Source organism: Vigna unguiculata, chromosome 11 (assembly GCF_037176805.1).
Source record: "Vigna unguiculata cultivar grain cowpea cultivar isolate G323 ecotype 2 chromosome 11, ASM3717680v1, whole genome shotgun sequence".
Classification (NCBI taxonomy): Eukaryota; Viridiplantae; Streptophyta; class Magnoliopsida; order Fabales; family Fabaceae; genus Vigna; species Vigna unguiculata.
This window is the reverse complement of record NC_140802.1, coordinates 14,587,024-14,612,816: the sequence shown is the minus strand read 5'-3', so window position 1 is coordinate 14,612,816 and position 25,793 is coordinate 14,587,024. Positions and strand designations below refer to the sequence as shown.

Below are 25,793 nucleotides of genomic sequence, written 5' to 3'. Positions count from 1 at the left end.
AAGACTCTATTATGAAACAGACAAGCTCTGAGACAACATACTTGTCCTTCGATTCATGTGTTGAACAACAACGAAGCAATCAAGCTCCGAGTTAACCCAAATCCCCAACTCGGAATTCTCCGAAAGATTCACCTCTCTGTGTCTCCCTTGAACCACTAATCTTCTTGCTCTTGGTGAGTTCAGTACCAATTCCTCAACGATTCGTGGGACTGTCACAAAAGGGTTGATGCTGTGACTTTTCTTGTTATTGTTTCGCTTTCCTTTCGTTTTCGCTCAGTGTCCTCGCGCATTCAATTCTGCTGTGCGGTCACTTTATCATCTCACTTCCACCTAACAACTTTTATCCCTCTCTCTCAGAGATACACTCACACACGCACACTCTATCTTTCTCTTTTGCTTTGCTTTGAGTTCAAGTGCAGTGCTTCGCTGCATTGAGTTGCTTTTCAGATTGCTATTGCTGGTTTTGTCTTTTCTATTTTTACAAATTTTGGGCTTTATGGTTGCCCTTTGAAGTTGGGTTGACTTGGGGTGGTGGGGTTGGCTTCGATTTTCTGTTGTTGGTCCTTTGCTGGTGTTGATTAATTGTTGTTGTTGTTGGTTTTGAGGGTCAATAGTTGGGGTGTTTGTTTGGATTTGATTTGGATTGTGGGGTTATGACTTATTGGAATGTGATTTGTGTCTAAGGTGTGATCTTGGTGTTTCAGATATTTATGTAGGGGACTGTGTGTGAGGGTTCTGAAGGGTTGCTCCCGAGAATGGCTGACATAGCGGGTCTGGCTGAGGCTGCAGGGGCAAGATTTAGCTCATTGGAGCTTATTGGGCAGGGGTCATTCGGCGACGTGTATAAAGGGTAGGTGTATGATTTTGATATTGGAGCTCATTGTAATGTGCCTTGAGAAAATGGATTGCCTTTCATGTTGTGCTCAAGGGAATATTCATAACAATTTTTTCTTTTGATACAAATCTTATGCTCTATACTTCTTTCTCATTTTGATAGTGAAGGATAACAGAATGTATTGTGTTGACATCTGAAATTTGATGTTAGGGTAGATAAAGGGTTTATTATGGATAAAGGGCCCTCTTTATTACGGATAAAGAGTTAAGTAGGTAAAACCTTACTATGACTGTTGTATCACTCCTTATTGGTATTTGAATTTTATGAATGTCCTACTTATTCTGAGTTGTATTCTTCAGACTATGGAAAACGAGGCATAAATATTGAATGACTTAACATTTAGACGTGAATGATGCATAAACTACCGTAGATCTCTTTCAACTGCTAAATATTTGGTTGGTTAGATAATTCTAATGCATAAACTACACGTCTTCATATGACTGTGTAGGCTAATTATTTCAAAGTTTTGAAATTGAAGCATATCTTTCTCGTATGTTAACTTAGAGAGAGTTTTGTTTCTTAAATTACATATACTATTTTTTGGTAAGTTATTTAAATAGAGTGTTATGAAAAGAAAATTTAGATAGGGTGTTTCATGCAGCATTAATTGAGTTTAGTTTTTTCTAAGGACAAGTCTAATTCGTATATCTGCTGCTTAAAAGCAGGGTATGACTAATTGGAAGGTATATTTGGAAAATTGTTATAAATGTCATTTTGAAGGATGTAGCAATAAAGGTATATTTGTATAATTTGATGTGATAAGTTATGTCTATAGGAAAGCTAAAGTAGTACACATACAAATTGTTATTTGTAAATTATTGCTGCTTTATTGCTCTCCAGTAACTTTTATTAACAAAACCTAAAGCCAATGTGTGGATGATGAAGAGTTGTTTCTCTTTTTGTTGGTCTTCCTCTTTTCCTAGGTTTGACAAGGAGCTAAACAAGGAAGTTGCTATCAAAATGATTGATTTGGAAGAATCGTAAGTATATTATTTTCTAGAATGTTCAAATTCAAAGAACTGCGGGACTGGTTGTATTTATTTGATACCTGAACTGATTATAATAATAGGCATCTAAAGGTACCTTAAAACATCTTCCTGTAAATTATCTCAAATTGTTTGCTTATTATAATTATGAAATAAAACTCAAATACTGCACTGGAAAAATAATACTGTCTCCTTGTCTTAATATATTCTTTGTAAAAGAAGTAAGAAATCTTAAAAGCTGAATCCATCTATATCTATTTCATTTAATTTCACTCAATTTTGGTACACGTTTAGGAACATTATTAGATGAGTTTTCTCCACGGTCTCATGTTTGATATCACTGATTGAATTTGTGGTCTGAAGGACTGCAAAAATGTGTTTTCTATTCCAGTTATGTGGGTGATGGATAATTGCTTATAGGATTAGAGTCACATAATTTGTCTATGGCCCCTTTTTTCATACTTTATCTGGTCTCCCTCAGTGTTATATAAAATCAGTTATGGTGGTGTCATGGTGGAAATCGAGGCCAAAGTTATAGCTTGCCACCACAACATGGCGATGTGAGTTTTCCATGGCAGCCCATTGAGAGAGCTCATGTTGCAATGATCTTTCAAAACAACTAAGTTCCCCTTAAAATGTAATATAGATGTTAACCTAGGTCAAATCCCCAAAGACACTCTCAAGATATGTCTATTGCATAATTTTCTTCTCTAAACAAATTAAGAAGTGAAGTGGGAATTTTTGTTAAAAGAATGAATATCAGAATTAAAAAAAACTGGATTAACAAAGATTGACAGCTTTGGATGAAACCCAAGAAAATGGAAATTAAATCGACAACTAACAAGAATCAATCACAAATTGAATCATTAAAGCAAAAACTGGAAATCTGAAACTAAAAACTGAATTAACTGTAAATGACTATCTAAAACCCAAAAATAGAAACTGGAATCTGATATTGAAACTCAAAACAGAAATCAGAAATTGAAAATTAAAAGAACTAAGCACAAGAAATCATAATTAACAATTGAAAACAAAAACAGAAGTAACAACAAGAATGAAACATATTGGACAGTCTATTTTAGAATACAAAATCTAATCATCTAATCTATAGAAACTAAGTGTCTAGTAGCATAAATGTAAATGGATTTCAATTCAAGAATTGTAAAAACACAAATTAAATTTAGAAACAGTTACAGAAATGTAAATAGGTTTCATTTCAAGGACTATCAAAGCACAAACTATTCCATCAAATTTTGACTTAATCTTGAATGCAAGACTATCAAACAATCGTCTGGTTATCCTGGTTACAATGAAAGTACAATTCAATTGAATTATACGTAGACATACAATTCTTGATCAAGAACTGCAGTCTTTAAAAGCCAAAATAAGAAGGCAAAATTGAAACAAGCCAATCGGTCTACACAGTCCATAGTTTGATATTTTTCAATTCCGTCTATGAAACTTAGAACAATTTGTGAAGACAGAAAGTTGAAAGATGCAAGGAATATAAAAGACATAAGAATGGAAAGATAGAATGCTTTGGAGAATGAGAAAGGGAAACAAACTATGGAAAAGAGTTTAACTCTTTGATACAACATCTGGTCTTCATGTTCTAACTGAAACAACTCTCTAACTACCTCTAAAGGCCTTTGAACTTGTTTCGACTTATCATTCTTCTGTCGTTCTGACTAACTCCAGTCTGTATACAATGTTCTGAATGAAGGAAAACCAATGGGCCCGAAGTTGAATTGATTTGGGCTCTTTACAAAGTCGACGAAAACAAGAAGTCCTATACACAATAAAACTTTTGACATATCATCTTCTAGTCTTTTCTGATAGCTCCGGACTCTAAATGTTGCGTTCAGTACCAAATTAAAGCCCTGGAAATAAGGAATCTAATGCAAAATGAATCGGTCAAAAAGATCTTCTACATAAAAAAAGACATCAACAAAACAATAGATGACTGTTATAGTAGACGAGTACAAAAATACAGTAAAAAAATACAGAACATAGCTAGTATTTAGAAAAACTCCTATCTATTTTAGAAAATATAAATACATGTTAAAAGCCAGAAATAAGGATAGAAGAAACATTTAGAAGGTGTAGACTATAACTATGAGTACAAAATATGAATCATTACCCATCTTGACTACTTTGGGTGTCAAGGAATGGCATCGCGGAACATTTATGGGAGAAGTTGTGGAGTGGCAATGTAATGCCCATGTTAAACAGAGTTATAGTGCAACACCCATGCGAAATGACAAAGTGGTAGCACAATGCCCATGCACTAAAACCCTAATGTTCTCTCTTTCCTTATCGTGAAACTTGTCAACCTATTTAGTGAAGCTTATTATACCAAGTTTTTCTTTTTTTCTTTAAAAAAAAGGAGTTGGGCCATACAACCTAGCCCAAACCTAACATTAAAATGTAATATTGACCTAGCATCGTACACACATTACAACAACCTCCTTTATGATTGCACAATGCAATTAGTGTTGTCGCCATGGTTGATGCCAGTTCCCAAAGATTAGAGTGAATCAAGTTAAATAAGAAATTACTCTTTTCACCTGAGATGGGATAAGATGCACAATAATGCTTTGACAGTTGACAATTATGATATGTAAAAGACTCTTTGTCGTCATTGGGAATTTGCCCCCATATCTATGATATTACTTGTTGGCTTATGACCTTTGTTTTATTTTGGTCTTTGGATTCCAAAAAACACAACCTACTTTGCTCCTTACCAATTAAAACCATCTTGAAATACAAAATAAGAAGACAAAAATGTTAAACAATTTCAAATCTTTTGCAAGCTTTTGTATAAAGATAAGATTATTGGTCAATTGTAAGACATATAGAACATCTTCTAATACAATTGATGATTCTAAAGTTATATTCCATAATCCACATACGAGTACACTATCACCACTTACAACTATAGTGAATTTTTCATTGCTCATTTTGACATACAAATTGAAGAGCTTAGGAAAATGAGTTATTTGATCAATTGCTCTTAAATCAAGAATCCAAAGAACTTGAGGCAAAGGGCCAATGGTATTGAATCTACTTTTACCTTTTATGTGTAGGGTATACAATTCGAAAGGCTTAGTCATTGATTTAATTATTGTTTTCAAATGATCAAGTTATTCTCTTAAAGCTTTCAAAACAAGCACTGAAAAACAAACACAAAACAAAGGGATAATAAAGATTCAAACCTTACCGCTTTGATTCATAACAAAAGAAATCAGTTTGGCAAGAGAACCAAATCAAAGTCAAATGAGATGTCACCACCCGTTGAAATGGGCTCAAGAGGTCATGAAGACCTTGTCTATAGCAAGCAGGTGAGTGGAACACACCTTTTTGGTCCACCGCTAACCTCAAAGACTATGGGGAACAAAAGTAACCACTATTAATGAGGCAACAAAAATAAGGCTCTCCAAAGATCAGGAGCACTGATATTAATTTGAACTATGTAAGAAAATAAAGAATTATTTTATTGTTAACAATCAGACCAATTACATTCTTATCATCTTTATTTGTAATAATGAAAACCATTAAAACGAGGATAAAAATATGATGAAATGAATACAAGAGTTTGAAGATATTTTTTCTAAATTACTATGAAGAAATTGAAAATATTTTTATCCTAATAATATATGCTTCCACATAGGAGTTCTTGGATGTTTTTAAGGTTGTTTTCGGTTTGGTTATGGCTTGGCCTTGGCTAGGGAATGTGTAGGGTTAGCCTAGGTTTGTTTAAGGGATTCATGGTGAGGTTAGGTTGGTTCTTGATGAAGTTCTTGGAGAGAACTTCAACAAGGGTTGGTAGAAGCTAGGTATTGACAAGAATTAGGTTCTTGGTTTCTTTGATTGGTGATTTTGGAGTTCTTTGGCTTGGGTTATGTTGTGGATGGTGGTGGGGGTTCTAATGGTAACATTTCTTGTGAATTATGGACAATTTTTTGGAGGCCTGAAGGGAGATGGGTAAGATTCAAGGAACCATGGTGTTGCTTATTTGTTTCTTGCATAATTTAGCTTGGGCTTTTTGGCAGAGTGATGTTTTTGTAATTTGGTAGGTTCTTGGCTAGCTTAGGAAGTGGAACAAGGGAGAGGATGAAAAAATAGAAAGAACACAAGATAATAGAAGCAAGAATGGAAAGAATGGACAAGAATAGATTCAACAATATGGATGGGGAAGAAGGATCTTACCTTTGACCACTTACACCACCCAAGAAGAGTGGGAAAGACCATTCAACTCTTGGCACACTCTTTTGGATGCTTTAAGAAAGGCAAAGAGGATGAGAGATTACTTAGGAAAACTCCACTTAGATAACTCACTACACAAGAACACACAAAAGGCTAATAAAACTTTCTAATGTATATTCCATTCAGAGGTGTTTTTTCACATGCTCATATGAGTTTCTTTTTATAAGGTCTTGGTTATTAGCATCAAACCCTATTTATAGATGTTCTTGCGGAAACAATAACAGAATATTAGGAAACACAAATCATATCTTACCTCAATCATTGACTTCTCGGACTGGTTTCTCCTTGACTTTGATGCGGCTTCTCCTAATGTTGGTGGTCTGGATCCTCAAGGGGTTACCTGCGGAAAGAACTCCAACGATCAAGTCAGCAAGGGCTCTCAAAAGTCAAATCTCAAATTAGTGAATTAATGAAAGTGTACCTCTTAATTATTGGGGTCCACGTGTATTTATAGAGTCATTAATTGTGTCTGCCTTTTCTCATGGGCTGGGCCCCCTTTTAATTATGTTGGGCCAATATTTAGATTCTAGATGGGCCTGGGCTAAGCCCTAGTCCTGTGTCTCTATGGGAAGACAATAGGAGCTTCGCTTGTAATTCCCTAAGTTTTGGAGTTAGCGGCTCTCCATTATACACTATACTTTATAGTAGGCGGCTTGGGCCGTCACGTGTGCTATTTTATTCGGTTGACCATCCGTCTACTCTTTCTATAACACGACTATATGTAGGCGGTTTAGACCTAGTAGTTGTTTGAATTTGTCTAGGTATAGTACAATAGAGGTGGGACTTGAATTCCTACCTAAGGTGTTAGCTCACATTCTTATTCCAATTCTAACCCAATATAAATTATTCTAGGTATTACTAACTTTTGTCTCTTTTCAAACTATTTTTGTTACAAGGTAGGCTAAGAAAACTTTCTAATGTTGTATATTCTGCTCAAAGGTGTTTTTTACATGCTTATACGAGTTTCTTTTTATAAGGTCTTGGTTATTAGCATCGAACCCTATTTATATATGTGGGACTTGAATTCTTACCTAAGGTATTAGGTCACCTTCTTATTCCTATTCTAACCTAATATAAATTATTCTAAGTATTACTAACCTGCCTCTTTTTACAATGTAGGCTTTCTTCTCTATTGTTTTCTCATCTATACCTTTTAACCTATCTTTTTGAGAATTCTCTTTTTCTTTACCTTGACCACATCATCCTATGGGATACTGTTAGAGATATCGCGTTAATTAGGGAAACATAAGCGTCGGTTGTTTATTAGGAAAAATAGACATGTTTGATATTGGTAGATATTGTTGACATTGTTTATTACAATATCTTCTATTTACCATATTTATGTTTGGTTACCATATATACTTGTATCACTTTTTATTATAAATACATTCACCCTATGAGTAATTTAGACACAAGGGAGATTAACCCTATACAGTTTTTCTCAATATTCAACACCTATGGGATACAAACACACCTATGACCATTGAAAAAATATTGCTTGCATTTTGTAGGGAAGTAGAACACATGGTAGTGAACCATGTTGACTTCTCATATTTGTTAAGTAAACTTATATTTTGTCTCTCAATCGAATATTGCCATTCTTGTCTACATTGTATTGCCTTGTTGATCTCAAAATTCTAATGCAATTATTGCCTAGTGTGACTTTATAACTTTTTTTGTTTTTGTTTTTCACTCTCTGTAGAGAGGATGAAATAGAGGACATTCAGAAGGTACTCATAGAATCTTACATATTACTACTACTTTACAATGTGCATCTTTTACCAACTATTTGATGTTCTTTGTTCAATAATTTCCATTTTTTTTTTCAGGAAATTTCTGTTCTGTCACAATGTAGATCAGCGTACATTACTGAGTATTATGGTTCCTTTCTTAATCAAACTAAACTTTGGATAATAATGGAATACATGGCTGGAGGCTCTGTTGCTGATCTAGTAGGTTACTTCTATTGACATGCTTCTATATGTTTGCTGCTTGGAAATTATGTTGATCTACTTTAGAAGTTACCTTAATTAATAGAACATCCCCTGCATGTCTTTGAATATTTTCATGTGTTGCATTCCTAAAGCACAATTGTTGAGTAGAAAGTGTGGTTGCATATATATTCATATTAACATGGTTAGTGAGTCAACTCCTAAATTTTCACTACTAGTGTATGTTCCTACACCGACAAATGGGCTAATGTTTTGGAGTAAGTTCAAACTTGTGTAAAGTTAGGTCTTTATTTTGGATTAATTTCACGGTTTTCACTCCTTTTCACATGTTCCATATATGTGTGGGACGACACTGTACCTTCCTGCTCTTTGTGTGCAGCTTCTACATATTATAATGTCATCCACATAAATTGGTAAATAAACTATACAGTTTTGATGACAGTAGATTAATGCTAAAGTAAGGTGGTCTTGAGTCTCTCTAACTAGGGATAAGGAGCTTGTTTGAGATTGTAAATGGCTTTGTGAAGCTAGCAAACCAGGGAAGCATCTTTGGCTGGCTTTGATTTCCGGTTGTTGAGACATGTCAACCGTCAATGCTCGTGCATTGACCACCTTCCAAGTCTCGTTCTTTTGCAATGATTCCATCTCTTCATGTATGATCAGAATCTAATTGTTGCCCTAAGAACAAACAAATGCCTTATGCAGCATAATTGTCCATCAAAACATTACCACCTTCCAACCTTTCAAAGTGGTAAACTAGTTTCTTAAGGACTCATGTGAAAGGAGCACCCAAAATCCAGGACCATGACCCACCTATTAGACAATTGTTGTCTTGAGGCAATGTTCAATACTTGATTATCATTAGGTGACTCCACCTTCTGAACGATTGTTGTCACTTGATCCTATTCTCCAATGTTGAACAATCCTTCTAATGCCTTGACTACTTGCAATATCTACATACATCTTTCGGATCAACCTTAAACTTTTTTTATTTGTTGACCTTTTCTTTCTTGAAGACCACCATGCATCTTAACACTCTTGAATCCTTTTGCTATGAAATTCTCTTGTATATAGATTGGACTTAACCTCTTCAAGTGTAATGCAATCCTCTACTCTCAACGAACTCACCAAGTTCTCGTAGGACAATGGGAAGAAGCCAACAAAATCATTCTGGTGTCTTCATGTTTTATCTTGATGTCTATGTCTTGGTGCCCCATCAAGTTAGAATTAAGTTCATCAAGATGAGCCTTGAGTGGCATACCCTCCTTCATGCAACACCCAAAAACCTCCTCTTCAACCGAAGCCTTTTGCAAATGGACTTTAGCATGAATAACTTCTCTAACGTCATCACAATGATTATGAGATCTTCTCCTTTGCAACCTCATAAGTATCCTCATCTGACTACGACAAACATCATCAAATAAGCCTTTTCCTCCATCTCTTTGGGACCTATCTATTCATTTGTGATGTGGTTCTAGAAAGCAGTGCTCACAACCCTTGCTCCTAGAACAAGGCTCTCATCTTAATTCTCCAAAGGTTGAAACTGTTCTTCCCATTGACATTATTGATCTTGGATGTGATACACATCTTCTTGCAAGACCTTTTTACTAATGTGCAATGAGACTGAAAAGTAGCTCTAATACTAGTTTGTTGTGCGCCTAGAGCTGAAATGAGCTCAAAGAACGACAAAAGAAACAATGCTATATTGATTTCTAATCATCCCAACTGGAGATCTAGAATAAAGAATGCACAAAAGCATAATAAAATTGACTAATCGTCTCATTTATTATCTTAATAACCGTTACAATACAATAATTTATTGTGTATTGTACAATGAATACATGTATAGGGCTACAAAATGGTTATATGTTGGTAAGAAGTACACAACAACAACTAACTAGCATAACATAACATGTAGAATAGACTGCTTGTTCACTAGACGACATAACATGAGTCATCAGACAACCTTACTATTGATGACATAGAAGTCCCTATTATGAGATAACATCTACGATCACTGAACACTATATCCTATAAATTGCTTGTTCAATATAACAAGTTTTTACTCTCTTTAAAACAAATACTAAGATACAAAGTGTATGGCTAGAAAAGCATAAGAAAGATAAAAGATGTAGTAGTTGATGATGATGTTGTTTGTCTTCATTATGTGTTTATAGTTGCTCAAAGTTTGACTGTTTTGAGCAATCTTCCATTGATGATATCATTGTTATTCTGATATTGTTCTTCAGTCTTGTTACTTGATTTAACTTGATTAAACATACTTGTATATTCTTATAGAAGGTCTTTCCTTTTTGTATCGATGCTATATAAAATTGGAAACATTCTGCAATGCATAATATCATAATATATTTATAATCCTTTTTGGCATTGTGTGGTAAGCATTCTCATTTGATCGGTATAAATTCTTTCTATATTTTAGGTAGAGTCGTTGCAAATAATCATTTAGATATTATCAACTAAAATATAGAAGCTTTCTTTATTACCAACACTATAAACGTTGGGTTGTCTAAATGTTTACAACATTTAGAAGGTTTTGTTATTCGGCAAGGATTTATTTCTTTCTTTTTACCATATATATAACAATGTCAATGGAAATAATCAATTCAATGTTTAATTATATTTATTATTATCGAAATTTCTTAACACAGAGGGTCGTCTAATGCTCCTAAACAATATTAGATATTCAGGTCTTAACCGAGAATGATAGTGCCATGTAGCTTGTATTGGAGTAACTAGTGGAGGAGGCAGAGGAAGCCATGGGAAAGGATGGGAGGATTAACATGCTCTTGATACCGTATTGCATAATAGAAAAAGATAAATGATTTAAGATAAAATGTACAAGAGACGGTGAAACTCCGGCGCAATGAGTATATGTATACAGGAGCATAGCATCATCACTAACCTACAGCTCTCAGTTTTACCCAACTAACAAACTACTAAGCAACATTGCTACATTGCTGGGTATTTGGGATTGTGTTGCTACATTCCACGTGTGTTGCTACATTCCACGTCGTCTCAGAATATTATTCAAAGTCTTTATTTATTTTATTTTCCTTCTCTTAAACACTCTAATCCCAACTTTTTTTTCATTTTTATTCTTTGTATATTTTTCTTGCTAATTACCAAAATGCTATATGGTGCTTTTGCAGCTGCAATCAGGTCCCCCACTTGATGAAATGTCAATTGCTTGCATTCTACGTGATTTACTTCATGCAATTGATTACCTACATACTGAAGGAAAAATTCATAGAGACATTAAAGGTATCAGCAGTGATTCTTTCCTTTTTTTGTACTGTACTTTGAATCTACTTTTCCTCTTCCATATTTGTAAATTTTATAATCTTGGACTTCACTTTTTTATTAGCTCTATAATTCAAAGAATTTGATGTCAATTTTGCAGCTGCAAACATTTTATTAACTGAGAATGGTGATGTAAAGGTATGTCTTATTCTGGAGGCTATAATTTACAAGTTCTTTTAAGACAGAATGATTTACTGAATAAAAGATAAAATAATTAGAAGTGTGGGCTAACATGCATTTGAATATGAATTTCTGTGTTTTTGTGACTTTGTTACAGGTTGCTGATTTTGGAGTTTCTGCACAGTTAACAAGAACCATATCAAGGAGAAAGGTAAAATTTAATTAATGTTTTATTCAGTGGAAATTTTTTGACTGGGTAGGCTAACTGTTTGATAACTGCAGACCTTTGTAGGAACACCATTTTGGATGGCACCCGAGGTTATTCAAAATTCAGAAGGATATAATGAAAAGGTTACCTTATAGTTATTACAAAAATAATTTATTGTATTTTCTGAGTCCAACCTATCATAGTTCTTTTTATTCTCTTTTCTGTTCCGTTTTTGTTTTTATCCCAGAAAAAACATCACTCTGTATCTTGTTTTTACAGGCAGATATCTGGTCTTTGGGGATTACTGCAATAGAGATGGCAAAAGGGGAGCCTCCACTTGCAGATCTTCATCCAATGAGAGTGCTTTTCATCATACCACGAGAGAATCCACCACAAGTTCTGTGCTTTGTTATATCAAATTAATTGGTCCTTCAAGTTGCTAAGTATTTTTAGTTCACGAAGTTTTCCTAATGGAGATGATTTTCTCCGGTTAAGAGTTAACATTTAATGATATTTTTGTGCAGCTAGATGAACACTTTTCTCGCTATATGAAAGAATTTGTTTCATTGTGCTTGAAGAAGGTTCCTGCTGAGGCAAGTGTCTATGTTTTACTTGATCTCATTTTCAATATTTACCTTTTTTGCTTGTACGCTAGATTAGTGTATATGTATTCTTAACCAAATTGCTGTTTCATTTTCTTTCTTTTTATGTTGTTAAGATTTTGGTTTTGTGTAAGATTTTTTTTTTTGTATGAGAAAACAATTTTTTTGTTTTCCTTAAGAACTGGGCTTTAAGCTTAACAATCTACCAATACCAAACCAGCTTACAAGTTGATGTTTGCACACACTTATATACTATAATTTTGTTTCATCTCTAGTTGATGTGAGATTTCTAACATACCATCCTCATATATATCTCAAGTGTGAGATACTTATGGGTAGTTCAATAGCGTCTTAATAGCGGGTAGCATGATAAGCCTAACAAACAACAAATCTCACTAGGATAGACTTTTTAAATGACTCGGATACCATCTTAAGAAGTGAACTTTCACCAATTCAACCCTAGAAAAGCAACTGATAAAGGGAGGTTTCCATCTACTTATATATTATATATTTGCCTTATTTTTAGTCAATGTGGCATCTCCAACACATGTCGAGGCGAGTACATCTTGAGTGAGACTAGATATTTGTGGGTGGTCTGATAGCGACCTGATAATGAGTGACATGTTAAACCTAACAAACAACAAATTTTGCTAAAATTGGCTTTTTAAATGACTTTAATCACATATTAAGAAGGTGGCTTTAAACTTAACTCTACAAAACTGACCTATAAAGTGAGGTTTGCATCCCACTTATATACTATAAATTTATCTTATCTCTAGTCGATGTAAGATCTCTAAAAATTTTATAATGCTTAATATGATTGTTTAAGGCATTTATTTGAAAGAGGTGTGATAACAAAGAATTATTTTATTGATAGCAATCACACCAATTACAACACTCCTCCAGATGTTGGTAAACGTATACTAGTCATTCCCAACTTGTTTACAAAATCCTAGAATCTGTCTTGAGGAACTCCTCTAGTGAAAATGTCTATTATATGATGTCCTGTAGGAACAATGATTGCACTTGAGAATAAAGAAAATAGGGATTGAGATTAATCTCCCTTGGGTATAAACCACACATAGGGTAATCTATTTATAATAGAGAGAGGTACAAGTAAAAAGAGTAACTGAAAATAAAAAGATTAAATAGAAGATGTTGTTTGATATTGTGGTTATCAATATCTAACAATATCTTAATAATATCAAACAATATCTAACACTCCCCCTCAAGCTGGAGCATACAAATCGTATGTGCCAAGCTTGTTACAAATATAATCAATTCTAGGCCTCGTAAATACTTAGTAAAAATATCTGCTAACTAATCACTTGAGTTAACAAATTCAGTCTTGATGTCTCCAGACATAACCTTTTCTCGAATGAAATGACAATCAATCTCAATGTGTTTGGTCCTCTCATGAAAGACAAGATTAGAGCTAATATGAATAGCAGCCTGATTGTCGCACAAGTGTCATTTGAGTAACATCTCCAAATTGTAACTCTTGAAGCAATTGCTTGAGCCAAACAAGTTCACAGGCAGCTGAGGCCATAGCTCTATATTCTGCTTCTGCACTGGATCTTGCTACAACACTTTGTTTCTTACTTTTCCACGAGATCAAGTTACCACCAATGGAGACACACTACCCAGATGTAGATCTTCTATCAGAAGGAGATCATGTCCAATCAGCATCTGAATAGCAAACAACTCTTGTATGGTTATTAGAACCATATAACAATCCTTTTCCAGGGAATCTTTTAATATACTTCAAGATACGAATGACTGCATTCCAATGATCTTCACATGAGGAATTAAGAAATTGGCTTACCACACTGACTGCAAAGGAAATGTCAGGACGAGTAACAGTAAGATAATTTAATTTTCCAACTAATCTTCTATACTGTTCAGGATCAGATATAGGCTCCCCCTGATTTGGTAGAAGTTTAGTATTGGGATTCATGGGTGTATCAACAGACTTTGAACTCACTAACCCAGTTTCCTCCAGAATATCCATGGCATACTTTCTTTGAGATATAACCATACCATCATTGGACTGTGCCACCTCAATACCCAAGAAATATCTGAGTTTGCCAAGATCTTTTGTCTGAAAATGGTGACAGATATGTTGTTTCAACTGAGAGATGCCATGATTGTTACTCCCTGTAAGAACGATGTCATCAACATATACTATTAAGTAAACACATTCAGCACTCGAGTGTTGGTAAAAGATAGAATGATCTGCTTCACAAGTCATACCAAATTGCTGAACAACATTGCTAAACTTTCCAAACCAGACCCTAGGAGATTGTTTTATGCCATATAGTGATTTGCGAAGACGACATACCATCCCAAAAGACTCCCCCTGAGCAACAAACCCAGGAGGTTGCTCCATATAGATTTCTTCTTGCAAATCACCATTGAGGAAAGCATTTTTAACATCTAGTTGATAAAGAGGCCATTGCTGAAGAGCAGCTATTGCGATAAATAAACGAACAAAAGCCATCTTTGCCACGGGGGAAAAAATATCGCCATAATCCAACCCAAAAATTTGAGTATAACCTTTGGCCACAAGACGAGCTTTGAGGCGATCAATAGTACCATCAGGTCCAACTTTGATAGCAAACACCCATCTGCAACCAACATTTCCCAGACGGTAACGGGACTAGATCCCAAGTTCCACTATTATGAAGAGCACTTAGTTCATCTGTCATGGCCTAACGCTAACCAGGATGGGCTAAAGCTTCACGAACAGTTTTTGGAATGGTCACAGAAGAAAGAGAGGAAAGACATGTATAAAAAGGTAATGACAAGCGATGATAACTCAAAGTAATATAATGGGGAGAGGGATTACGGGTAGAACGCATACCTTTTCGGAGGGCAATGGGAAGGTCAGACTCAGGTGTCAGAGCCAGAGGAGATAGAGCAGTTGACACTTGAGTGGAGTCACATGGTGGTAGTTGTGATCGGTTTCGGCAACTATAAACCTGAAGAGGTGGTGGAGAAGCGGACTGTGGAGCAGGAACCGATGGTGAAGAAGACACAATAAGAGGGTCACAAACAAGAGGAACATTAAAGGTATTAGAAGAGTAGTCAAGTCTAGATGGAGTTAGAGGTGAAGTTTGACTCTTAAAATAAAGGGAGAACTCATCAAAGGTGGCATCTGCAGACACAAAATAACGGTTAAGAAAAGGAGAAAAACATTTGTACCCTTTTTGTGATCTTGTAAACCCTAAGAAAACACACTTATGTGATCTAGGAGAAAGCTTGTCAAGACCAGGACTGAAATTATGAACAAAACATGTAGACCCGAAAACTCTTAGAGGTAAGGGATGAAGAGGGTCATGAGGAAATAAAATGGAATGAGGTATGTTATTCTTTAAAACCGAAGAAGGCATGCGATTAATGAGATAACAGGCAGTAAGAATAGCATCACCCCAAAAATGTTCAGGAACCTCTCCAGGAATTAAAAGAGTGCGAGTGGTTTCAATAAGATGTCTATTTTTACGTTCAGCTACACCATGTTGTTGAGGGGTATAAGCACAAGAAGTTTGATGCAGAATACCGTGAGAAGCCATAAATTGTTTAAAAGAATGAGAAAGATATTCACGGCCATTATCACTGCGCAAAACTCTAATAGAAACACCGAACTATGTTTTAATTTCATTAAAAAAAGATTGAAAGATATGAAATAATTCCGAACGATGTTTCATTCATCTAGAATAATCATCAATGAAAGTAACAAAATATTGAAAATCTAAAGTAGACTTAACGCGGCTAGGACCCCAAATGTTAGAGTGAACCAAGGCAAAAGGGGATGAAGCATCATGTGTGACACTACGAGGAAAGGAAGTACGACTATGCTTGCCTAATTGGCATGACTCACACACCAAATGAGATAACTTGGACAAGGCAGGGACAAGCTGTTGTAACTTGGCAAGGCTTGGATGACCTAACTGAGCATGAAGAAGAGAGGGAGACTCCATAACTGCACCAACTTGTTTAGAGGGACGGAGATGACAAAGACCATGAGACTCACATCCTGTGCCAATCACCGGTTTCGAACTCCGGTCCTGTAAACACACAGAATTGTGGGTAAAAGAAACAACACAATCAAGAGAACGAGTTAGACGACTGATGGACAACAGGTTAAAAGGAGACCCAGGGACATAAAGAACATTATCAATGGTTAAAGAAGGAAAAAGTTTAACAGTGCCAACACCATGAGATGAGACTCTAGAACCATCAGCCAGTGTAACAGAAGGTAAATGATTAGGAGAGGATAAAGAAGAGAACAAAGATTTGTTACCAGTAATATGATGAGTGGCTCCTGAATCAAACACCCAAGGACCAAGAGAAGAAGATCGAGTCAGACCAACAAAAGATGTACCTGTGTGAGCGATAGATGCAGTGGAACTAGAAGACTCCTGGTCCTTATACCATTTGAGAAATTTGTTGAACATAGCAGGTGTATCAGGTGAAACAGAAGGAGGATCCCCAGTAGAGGAAGGTGGGGAAAAGTTGGTCTGAACAGCTGCACCAGAGCGAGGAGGACGTCCATGCAATGCATAACACTTGTCAATCTTGTGACCTGGCTTGCCACAATGTTCACACTCATGTAATGCATAACACTTGTCACTCTTGTGACCGAGCTTGCCACAATGTTCACACTTAGGACGCCCTTTTCCTTGTTTGCGAGGGCGAGTCCGGTCATTGCGGTGAGATACCAATGCAGAAGAATCATCAACAGAAGTAGGTGTATCAATGTTAGGTTGTTCTGGTACACGCAAAAGAGTAGAGCAGGTTGAAGTTAAGGTGGGGACAACCGGGGAACCCAAAATTTGATCACGAATATGTGAATATTTATCAGCAAGCCCGTGTAATGCTCCGAGCATGAAGAACTTTGAGCGTTGTTCGATCTCCGTGGCAGGGTCGGGGGAAGGAGGCAATAATTCATTGAATTCATGAAATAGAGCATGAATTTTGCCCATATAATCAGTCATAGAGTCTTGATGTTTAGAGGAAATAAGTGTAGCAAATTTAGAACATAAACCATAGAGACGTTGAGTATCATTGGTGTATAATAACTTGGCATGCTCCCAGATTTGAGCACATGTTTCGTAGGAACAAAAAAGTTGCTTTAACGAAGGATCAAGAGTACCCTTGAGAACCACACATAATTGAGCATCAATGGTTTCCCAACAGTCGTTCTCAGCAGGAGTGAGAGTAGGTGCTTTCGGGGCAAGATGATCAAGATACCTCTGACTCTTAAGCCATAATCGGATGTCTGATGACCATGTGGCATAATTATGGCCAGTTAACTTGTCAATGGATAAGTGTACATTAACATAGTGTAGATGGACGGGTCAGACACACCAGGAGAGTTTTCAGAATGGGAAAAGGCAACGGAAGACGCCATGGAGGAGGCACAACTTCAAGGTTGCCGGTCAAAATTGGCACTCCGGCAATGGAGGTCCGACGACAGTGGTCTGGCGAAGGTCCGGCGAAGTTCCGACGAAGGTCCGGCGAAGTTCCGGCGGAGGTCCGGCGAAGGTCCGACGGCGGCGACGGCGGTCCGGCGGAGGTCTGGCAGAGGCGGTGGCTCCAGTGGCGATGCAGAGGCAACGACGACGAAAAGAAAAGATACCTTAAGCTCTGATACCGTGTTGAGAATAAAGAAAATAGGGATTGAGATTAATCTCCCTTGTATATAAACCACACATAGGGTAATCTATTTATAATAAAGAGAGATACAAGTAAAAAGAGTAACTGAAAATAAAAAAATTAAATAGAAGATATTGTTTGATATTGTGGTTATCAATATCTAACAATATCTTAATAATATCAAACAATATCTAACAACAACAATTAGGCCCTTGTCAAGATTATCTTTGATGAAGTACTAGTCAATTTCAATATGTTTCGTCCTATCATCTTGAGTTGGATTAATGGCAATGCTCATGGCTGACTTGATATCACAATACAATTGCATAGGGATATCAACCTTTATTGTAAGGTTATCAAGTATGATCTTCATTCAACAAGGGCTTGAAATTCATTTTCTACACTAGAATGAGATACAATACCCAGAGGTAGATTGTTTGTCAATAACAAACTGCAGAGTGTCTTTTTTTCCTAAAGAGGATTCCCTTTCCTAGTATTCATTTCAAGTACCGAAGAATTCTGTTAATTGCTTTCATGTGTCTTTCTCTATGATCATGCATGAACTGGCTCACCATAGTAATTGCACAAATACTGTCTAGTTTCGTGTGATAAATAAATAAGTTTTCCCACCAATTTCTAATGTCTTTTTTTTTCCTACAGAAGTAATAATTGCATAAAGTGTCTTGTCTCGTGTGTGATAAATAAATAAGTTTTCCTACCAATTAATAATATTTTCTTTTTCTACAGGAGAATTCTCTCCAGTTCCAATTATGTTCAATAGGAACTCTTGATGGATTACGTTCTAACCTTTTTGTTTGGGAGATGAAAATCTCCTTTTTGATTACGGAACCTTTATTTCAAGGAAATATTTTAATTTTCCCAAGTCTTTCATTCAAATTGGGCCGCTAGTTTTCCTTCAATATTCATGTCATCCACATAGTATAACTTTACCTGTATTGGAGTACTTTATGAATAAAGTATAATTCCTTGACTTTACTTTCGTCCTAGTGAAACCGTTGCTTTAGTAAATCTCCTAATCCATGCTCTTGGAGATTGTTTAAGATCATATAAGGCCTCCATTAGGATGCATACTTAATCCTTCCACTATGAGTGTCAAATCTAAGAGGAATCTTCATTTGCACTTCTTAAAGTTCCATGAAGAAAGACATTCTTTACATCCAACTAGTGTAAGTCCCATCCAAAATGAGCCGTTAGAGTAAGACCAACATGACATAATCTATCTTTGCTACAAGCAAAAAAGTCTCCTCATAGTTAACTCTGTGAGTTTGAGTATATCCCTTTGCATCTAATCTAGCAAACACTTATCTATTGACTTTGCCTTATGTTTCACAGTAAATATCCATCTGCATTCTAAGATTTTTATCTCTTAATTTGTCAACAATCTCCTATGTTGAGTTTTTTTCTAATGCATCCATCTTCTCTCATGGCTTGAATCCAATGTTCACTTCTCATGGCTTTTTGAACTTGGGTGTAGGAATCTCTATAGCATCAATGGCAACAATAAAGCTTTAGTGTAGGCATATTGAGAAATAGGATATTTAACACATGATATTTTCCCTTTCTCAATACAGTGGGTAAATTTTCAGTAACATTTATCTCCTCAATGTTGCCTTTAGGGCTCCTCACTTCTGAGCCACAACTCTAACTCCAAAGTTAAAGTAGGTTTTCTATGATATTTTTTACCAAAAAATTCGTCTTCTTCCTCACTGATATTTGGTTTGATCCAATTTGTGGTGACTTCATCAGTTGGATCTTGAGCATCGTACAATGATAAATATGGTAATCACGAGAAGGAAACCTTCCCCGCATCAAATGCTTTATCCCCTTGAAGTGTAGGGCTGATAAAAAAGGATTTTGTTTCATGAAAGGTAACATCCATGGTGATAAAGACACGTTGACTGCCAGGATGGTAACATATGTATTATTTCTTATTAGAAAGATAAGTGATAAATATATGTTTAAGAGCTCTAAGATCTAATGTATTGTGATTAAGATTATGAAAGTAAACAAAATAAGAACATCAAAAGACTTGATAAGGTAGGTCTAACACTAGTGGAGAAGAGGGAAATAAAGATAAAGAAGACTCAGTAGGATTAACATTACATAAGATACAATTGGGTAACTTGTTGATGAGGTATGTGATAGTTAACACAACTTCTTCCCAATGGGTTTTGGGAATAGACTTCTAAAAAAGCGTGGCTCTAGCTACTTCTAGAAGATGACAATTCTTCCTTTATACAATTTTTTTTGGTTGTGGAGTGTTAACACATGTTAGTTCATAAACAATACCATTATGAGGCAAAAATTTGGAGAATTTATGATTCACATTTCAGTACCACTACCAGACCTAATCCTATTAATGTTCATTCCGAACTGATTTTTGACAAGACAGAAAAAAATTAATAAAGATTTGAAAGATCTTAATAGATTCTAAACTTAGTAACTTTGATCCAAACTTGAACCATGTAGAAAATAATTACTTATTTTAATGATAACAATCACACCAATTAAACTCTTCATTTCTATTTGTAATAATGATCAAATCCTTTAAAATAAAGAAATAAGATTATGCTAAAATGAATTGGAAGATTTTGGAGATATTTTTTTCTAATTACTATAGAGATATTGAGAATATTTTTATCCCGATAGTATGTTGTTTACAACAGGTTGGAAATTGTATTTATTTGTCTGGATTCGTCCTATTGAAAGTTGTATCCTTCAACGTGGTTCAATATATATAGGACTTTTCCATAGTTGGTCACTTTGTATTCTGAACCTATATCAGAATAGATAAATCTGGTTCTTTTTTGTCCGTATCTTCCCTAACTTCTCTCCCATTTAATGACTTTAATTCCAGAGACCAAGTGCTAAAGAGCTTCTTAGACATCGTTTCATTCGGAACGCCAGGAAGAGTCCTAAGCTATTGGAGAGAATAAGGTATTAATTATTACTTGCAACTCTGCTATTTTGTGTTCTTTGCTCTACTTTTTTTCCCTTCTGTCTATGTAGTTTTTCTCCACATTTCTTCTTTTTCCTTTTTGTTTGGTCATTATTAGTTTGTTTTATTTGAATTCAAAACATGTGATGTTTGGACTGACTATTGAAACCCTTTTGCTGATACTCTTTGAACACTTTGCATGACCAGAAAATAAGCTAAATCAAATTATTTCCCAGCTTGTGATTGTCACGATGCTTTGTTATTTCATGACAGGGAGCGTCCAAAGTTTCAAATAAAGGAAGATGAGGCAACACCCAGAAATGCCCCAAGGGGGGTGGGCGAGGCATATGATACTGTTAAGGTTGCGAAAGATTTAAGGGTTGATGAGACTAATCAGCCTAGGTAGGTTACAATTGTTTAGTTACTGCTTTTTGTTTTACACGGTGGATTCTCTAATGGACATTGTATTAATTAGTTGGTTCTAGGGGTTAGTTAGATGCAGATTTGTTATTATTGTAAATTGAGAATTGGCTCTTTTAGAAAGGAGAAATCCTTTGTGAAGGGGAAACCCTTGGAGGAGAAATTTCCCTCCTATTTCTTGTTCTTTTCATACTATTTAATATATTTTTTTTCTCTTTTCAATTCTTGATTCCTAACTCTCTGCCTAACATGCAGTGGCCAAGGTAAAACCCTGAAAAGTTCTGGGTGGGACTTCAGCATTAGTGGATCTCAGGGTACTGGAACCTTTCGTAGTGTGTCACGACCACCTCAATTTAGAGACAAGAAAACTGAAGTTTCAAATCATCAGCTTACCCAAAAAAAAAGTCCAGAGAGTGGCTATCAGGGGGGATCTGGCAATAAAAGTGAGTTGCTAGAGGCTTCTTTTGGAAAAGATTCAGGAGTTCCCTACCATGATGAACATCTGGATAATCATCTTGAAGATGTAATTGACTCTCACTATGTTGGTCTTCCCTTTTCAAATTAAATGATATATCTCCACAAAAGGAATGTGAGAGCCTTTTGATTTGTTTCAAAAACTTTTAAAAATATGATAAATGCTTAGCTGTGAGTTGTAACCGCTGCAGTTTTAGATATTTTTAGCCGAAGCTGATAAAAATTTCTTTCTCCAATTTGCTTCACTTATAGCAGACATATAAACAACAATTAAAGTGTTTACAGCAGTATAATGATTTAAAGAGTCTTAACAGTACACAAAGAATTGCATTAACCATCAAGTATCGCAAAAATCCCATGAACTAGATTGAACTTCCTTATATACTTGAACATATTTTGATATATTGAACTTGCCGTTTAGCAGGATGAATTGTTTGGGAATGGATTAGGAACTGTTGTTGTTCGGTCTCCAAAAGGACCACAGTCATCACTGTTTCGTGACCAAAGTTCCCGCGTATGTTTTTAACTGATATTTTTTAATTTACAAATGGTAGTTATTGTTTCTCTTAAATGCATTCACTTATTGAAAAATTTATTGTCACAGTCTAGCAGCAGCTATGCTTCTTTTGAAGACGTTTCTACAAGCGGAACTGTTGTTTTGCGTAATCAGCACGATGATTCTGATTCTCCACAGACACCAAGGTCCCGACTTGGACTTAATAGCAGAAATTCAAATGCCTCATTTGAAGATAGTGCTACAAATCTTGCTGAGGTTCTATTATTTTTTTTTATCTAAGCTTTGAATTTGACTTGAATGTTAATTGTGGCAAGACAATATGTTTTTTTTTTCCTTTGCTAGTGTATCTTTTAGGAAACGGTATTGTATTTAGTACTAGTTTACATATTTTATACGTTACCCATGTACATTTTAGATACATTTTAGCTCTATTAATTTCTTAAACCCCATTTAAAGTAATTTTGTTTAATTATTTGTTTGTTGGAAGTTTTACATCTACTAGCGATAAAGAGATAAAACAATTTCATAATATATAAATGAGTACAAATTTTATCTAAGGGTTGAGTTAAACTTAAAGTCTACTTCTTAACAGTTTTATGTGTTGATTTATAATTTTACTACTTGAATGCTTGACATATTTGTGATTACTGTGGAAGTAATTATATTACTTGGTCCTATCGTAATATCTTATCTTTACAATATTTTTGTTTCTAGGCAAAGGCTGCTATCCAAGGTGGATTGAAGAAAATGAATGTCCGGGATAGATTTGCACTGGGAAAACTCAACAATGATGTACAAGAAAGCAGGAGAGATCAAATGTCAACCAGCTCTGATTCTTCCAGGTACTTCCATTTGCCGTATTGCTGGTGTTTTGTAAATATTGCTTATATGAAAACAGTGATTTTTTATTTTTCAAGAAATATTTTTTTTCAGACCATCTCGTGAATACATTGATGCACAAAAGGGGATTTCAAGATCACAGAATGATATTGATGATGAAGAAAGTGCCAAAATAATCTCATCATCTGTGCCGTTATCTGTTTTGCTTATTCCATCATTAAAAGAGGTGAATGCACGCATGGTTATGACTTTCTCCTGTTTGAATTTAGTTTGTTATGCCACATGAATCTGCTTGCACAATGCTGATTGAAGTTGGAAAAGATACAAGGTTTCTCAATTAGAATTGTATTTGATATTCTTCACTTTTGTTACATACCTTGTAAATACTGAGTCATTAATTTCTGTGGAAATGAAGCAAGATTATATAATGTGCCATTGACTTTGTTAAAAAGATGATAATGATTACTATTCCAACAATTTTGTACTCTTATAGACAGTAGTGCATTCAGAAAAGAGAAGGAAAGTAAAAATGAAAAAGCAATTAAATAGCCAGCAACATCTCTGGCTTTGACCATAATGAAATTATCTTTAGCAACTTAATTATACCTAGAATAGATTTGATTAGTTCTTATGAATTTTGTTATAGGATTTTTGTGTTCTTGTAGGCCATTGCTGAGGATCCAGAAGGGCCAATTGTGCAAATTGTTATCAATGCTCTTTTGAACATGGAGAGGACAAAGCCCCAATCCTGTGATGCTCTTGTCAAAAACTTGCTTCAACGGTTGGCAAGGTTTGCATTCTACTACATTCATCATTGAGCATGCTAAAGGAAAATTAAATTTCTCTATTATCAATCATAATTCATGATAACCCTAGAAGAACAATTTGTGCAGTTCAAAGGAATTATCATTGAAGGACCTGCAAGAACTGGCTGGCCGATTACTCAGCAAGACTAAGTCAGCTGAAGAAGCCCGAAATGCAGAGACAGATCTCAAGAAGAAACAGAACAAGGAAGTTCATTCAAATAGCAATTTGAGTCCCCTCGCAAGATTTCTTCTCTCAAGGTTTGTGGAAGCTATCATTTACACTGATTTATTGATTAATAAAAATGGATTTTTTATATAATAGTTATTTATTAAAAGAAACAATAGATATACATGAGACTGACAAAAGACTCCTCTTGGTTAAATTAATATTTATTGGCTTAAATATGTTAGTAGTTCTTGAAATATGGTCATATTTTGTTTTTGGTCCTTGTTATTTTATTTTGACTCCTCTAAAGTATTCATTTTGTTATCCTTGTATATATAGATTATTTGCTTTTAGAGTCAAATATTTTCAAAGGGACTAATTCAATATTAAATAGTATTATAACAGCATGTATATTTTAGGGACTAAATGTATTTAAGTCATATTTCTTTTGTTATGTCCCTTGTACTTGCTTTTGGGACTAATAGTTGCCTTTTTCTTCCTGCACCCTCATAATTTTTAAAATGATCATTTTATCATTTGTAAAGGTCACCTCCGAATTATCTATTTTGGAAATCATTCAGAAAAAGTTTTCAAGAATTTTTTGGAACATGATTTCTGGAGCAAGCTTTCCACTGTATCATTAAAAATATTTTATTAATATAATCTTTTAATGAAAATACTAATTTAATTATTGGATATACCGATGTTTATCTAATTTGTTGGGTTCTAGATACTTCTTGGTGTGGATTTATACCTTCGTAAAAATAATCAGTGTATGGGTGTTTTGTTTAGGAAATTTGTTTAAGTATTTACTGCAACTTTTATCAGCAATATATGTGGATATAAATATTTTTGTCATCCTAAAGTTATAGACTTGTAAATCATCCATCATATTAAATGTGTTTGTAAATAATATGGTTTTTCTTTTACAGATGGCAAGGCCAAGCTTCACGGGATCTAAATTCATCTTGAACAGAGTTAGAAGTTAATTTTTGTGTGAAGCTTTTCTTTCTACGTTATTCTGATTAAATGTACATATGTCGTTATCATTATATAATTTTGGTGTTGTTTTCTTCATAAAAATTTTCTCAGTAATAGTGACACGTTGTATAACTAAGGGTGTGTTCCTAGTTACGACAAAATTGTAACATCATACAATGTTTCTATTTACTAACTGTTGTATCTTTGCATTTTGAGAGACTGATCCAACGTATGACCATCTACTTTTGAATTGTTTATATTTGGTGTTTTTTCTTTAACCTATTCTTCCTTTATCATTTTTAGCCTGTATTTTGGCAATGGGTAGTGAAATGAGACATAGTCCACTCATAATGTCTCATGATTTAGGGTTTTGGCAATAGGCTAAAGTTGTGGTTTAGGGTTTTGAGAGACCGAGTATAATAGTTGATGGGAAGACTAAAAACAATGACACTGAGATTTGAAAATTTTATAAACATTATTTAAGTACAAGTGGTTGTCCAATATTATATGATTATTTAATCGAGTTTATAATATATTTAACCATTTCTTTAACTAATTTAATTCAGTAGTTTCTTGTTAAATTTGTATATGAATTAACAAAGTCTTGTTCTTGTAACTTTTA

At 34.9% G+C, this 25,793-nt stretch overlaps 1 protein-coding gene across 5 annotated transcripts; it reads left to right on the top strand.

Annotated features, from left to right (window-relative positions):
• On the top strand, nt 1-25,428 carry LOC114169627 (uncharacterized). 5 transcript variants are annotated; one of them, XM_028054863.2, is made up of 21 exons: nt 1-173; nt 705-850; nt 1,819-1,875; nt 7,850-7,877; nt 7,977-8,099; nt 11,270-11,381; nt 11,521-11,558; nt 11,698-11,751; nt 11,823-11,891; nt 12,028-12,144; nt 12,273-12,341; nt 20,887-20,966; nt 21,241-21,369; nt 21,643-21,910; nt 22,283-22,375; nt 22,466-22,633; nt 23,093-23,220; nt 23,312-23,444; nt 23,884-24,008; nt 24,112-24,282; nt 25,123-25,428. In XM_028054863.2, exons 2-21 carry the CDS (start codon nt 756-758, stop codon nt 25,160-25,162), a joined length of 2,097 nt encoding a protein of 698 aa, XP_027910664.2. In that variant the 5' UTR covers nt 1-173; nt 705-755; the 3' UTR covers nt 25,163-25,428. The 5 variants fall into 5 exon arrangements, with proteins under 5 accessions (XP_027910664.2, XP_027910666.2, XP_027910665.2 ...); XM_028054865.2 differs by having other exon boundaries at nt 2-173; nt 22,286-22,375; XM_028054864.2 differs by lacking the exon at nt 1-173 and adding an exon at nt 204-222.
• The last annotated feature ends 365 nt before the right edge of the window (nt 25,429-25,793 follow it).

Bases quoted from the DNA above. Each gene is read 5' to 3' on its own strand.
- LOC114169627 (XM_028054863.2), top strand. From the start codon at position 756: ATGGCTGACATAGCGGGTCTGGCTGAGGCTGCAGGGGCAAGATTTAGC. The intron at 11,752-11,822 runs GTAAAATTTAAT...TGATAACTGCAG, and splicing joins GAACCATATCAAGGAGAAAG to ACCTTTGTAGGAACACCATT. The intron at 12,342-20,886 runs GCAAGTGTCTAT...CTTTAATTCCAG, and splicing joins TGAAGAAGGTTCCTGCTGAG to AGACCAAGTGCTAAAGAGCT.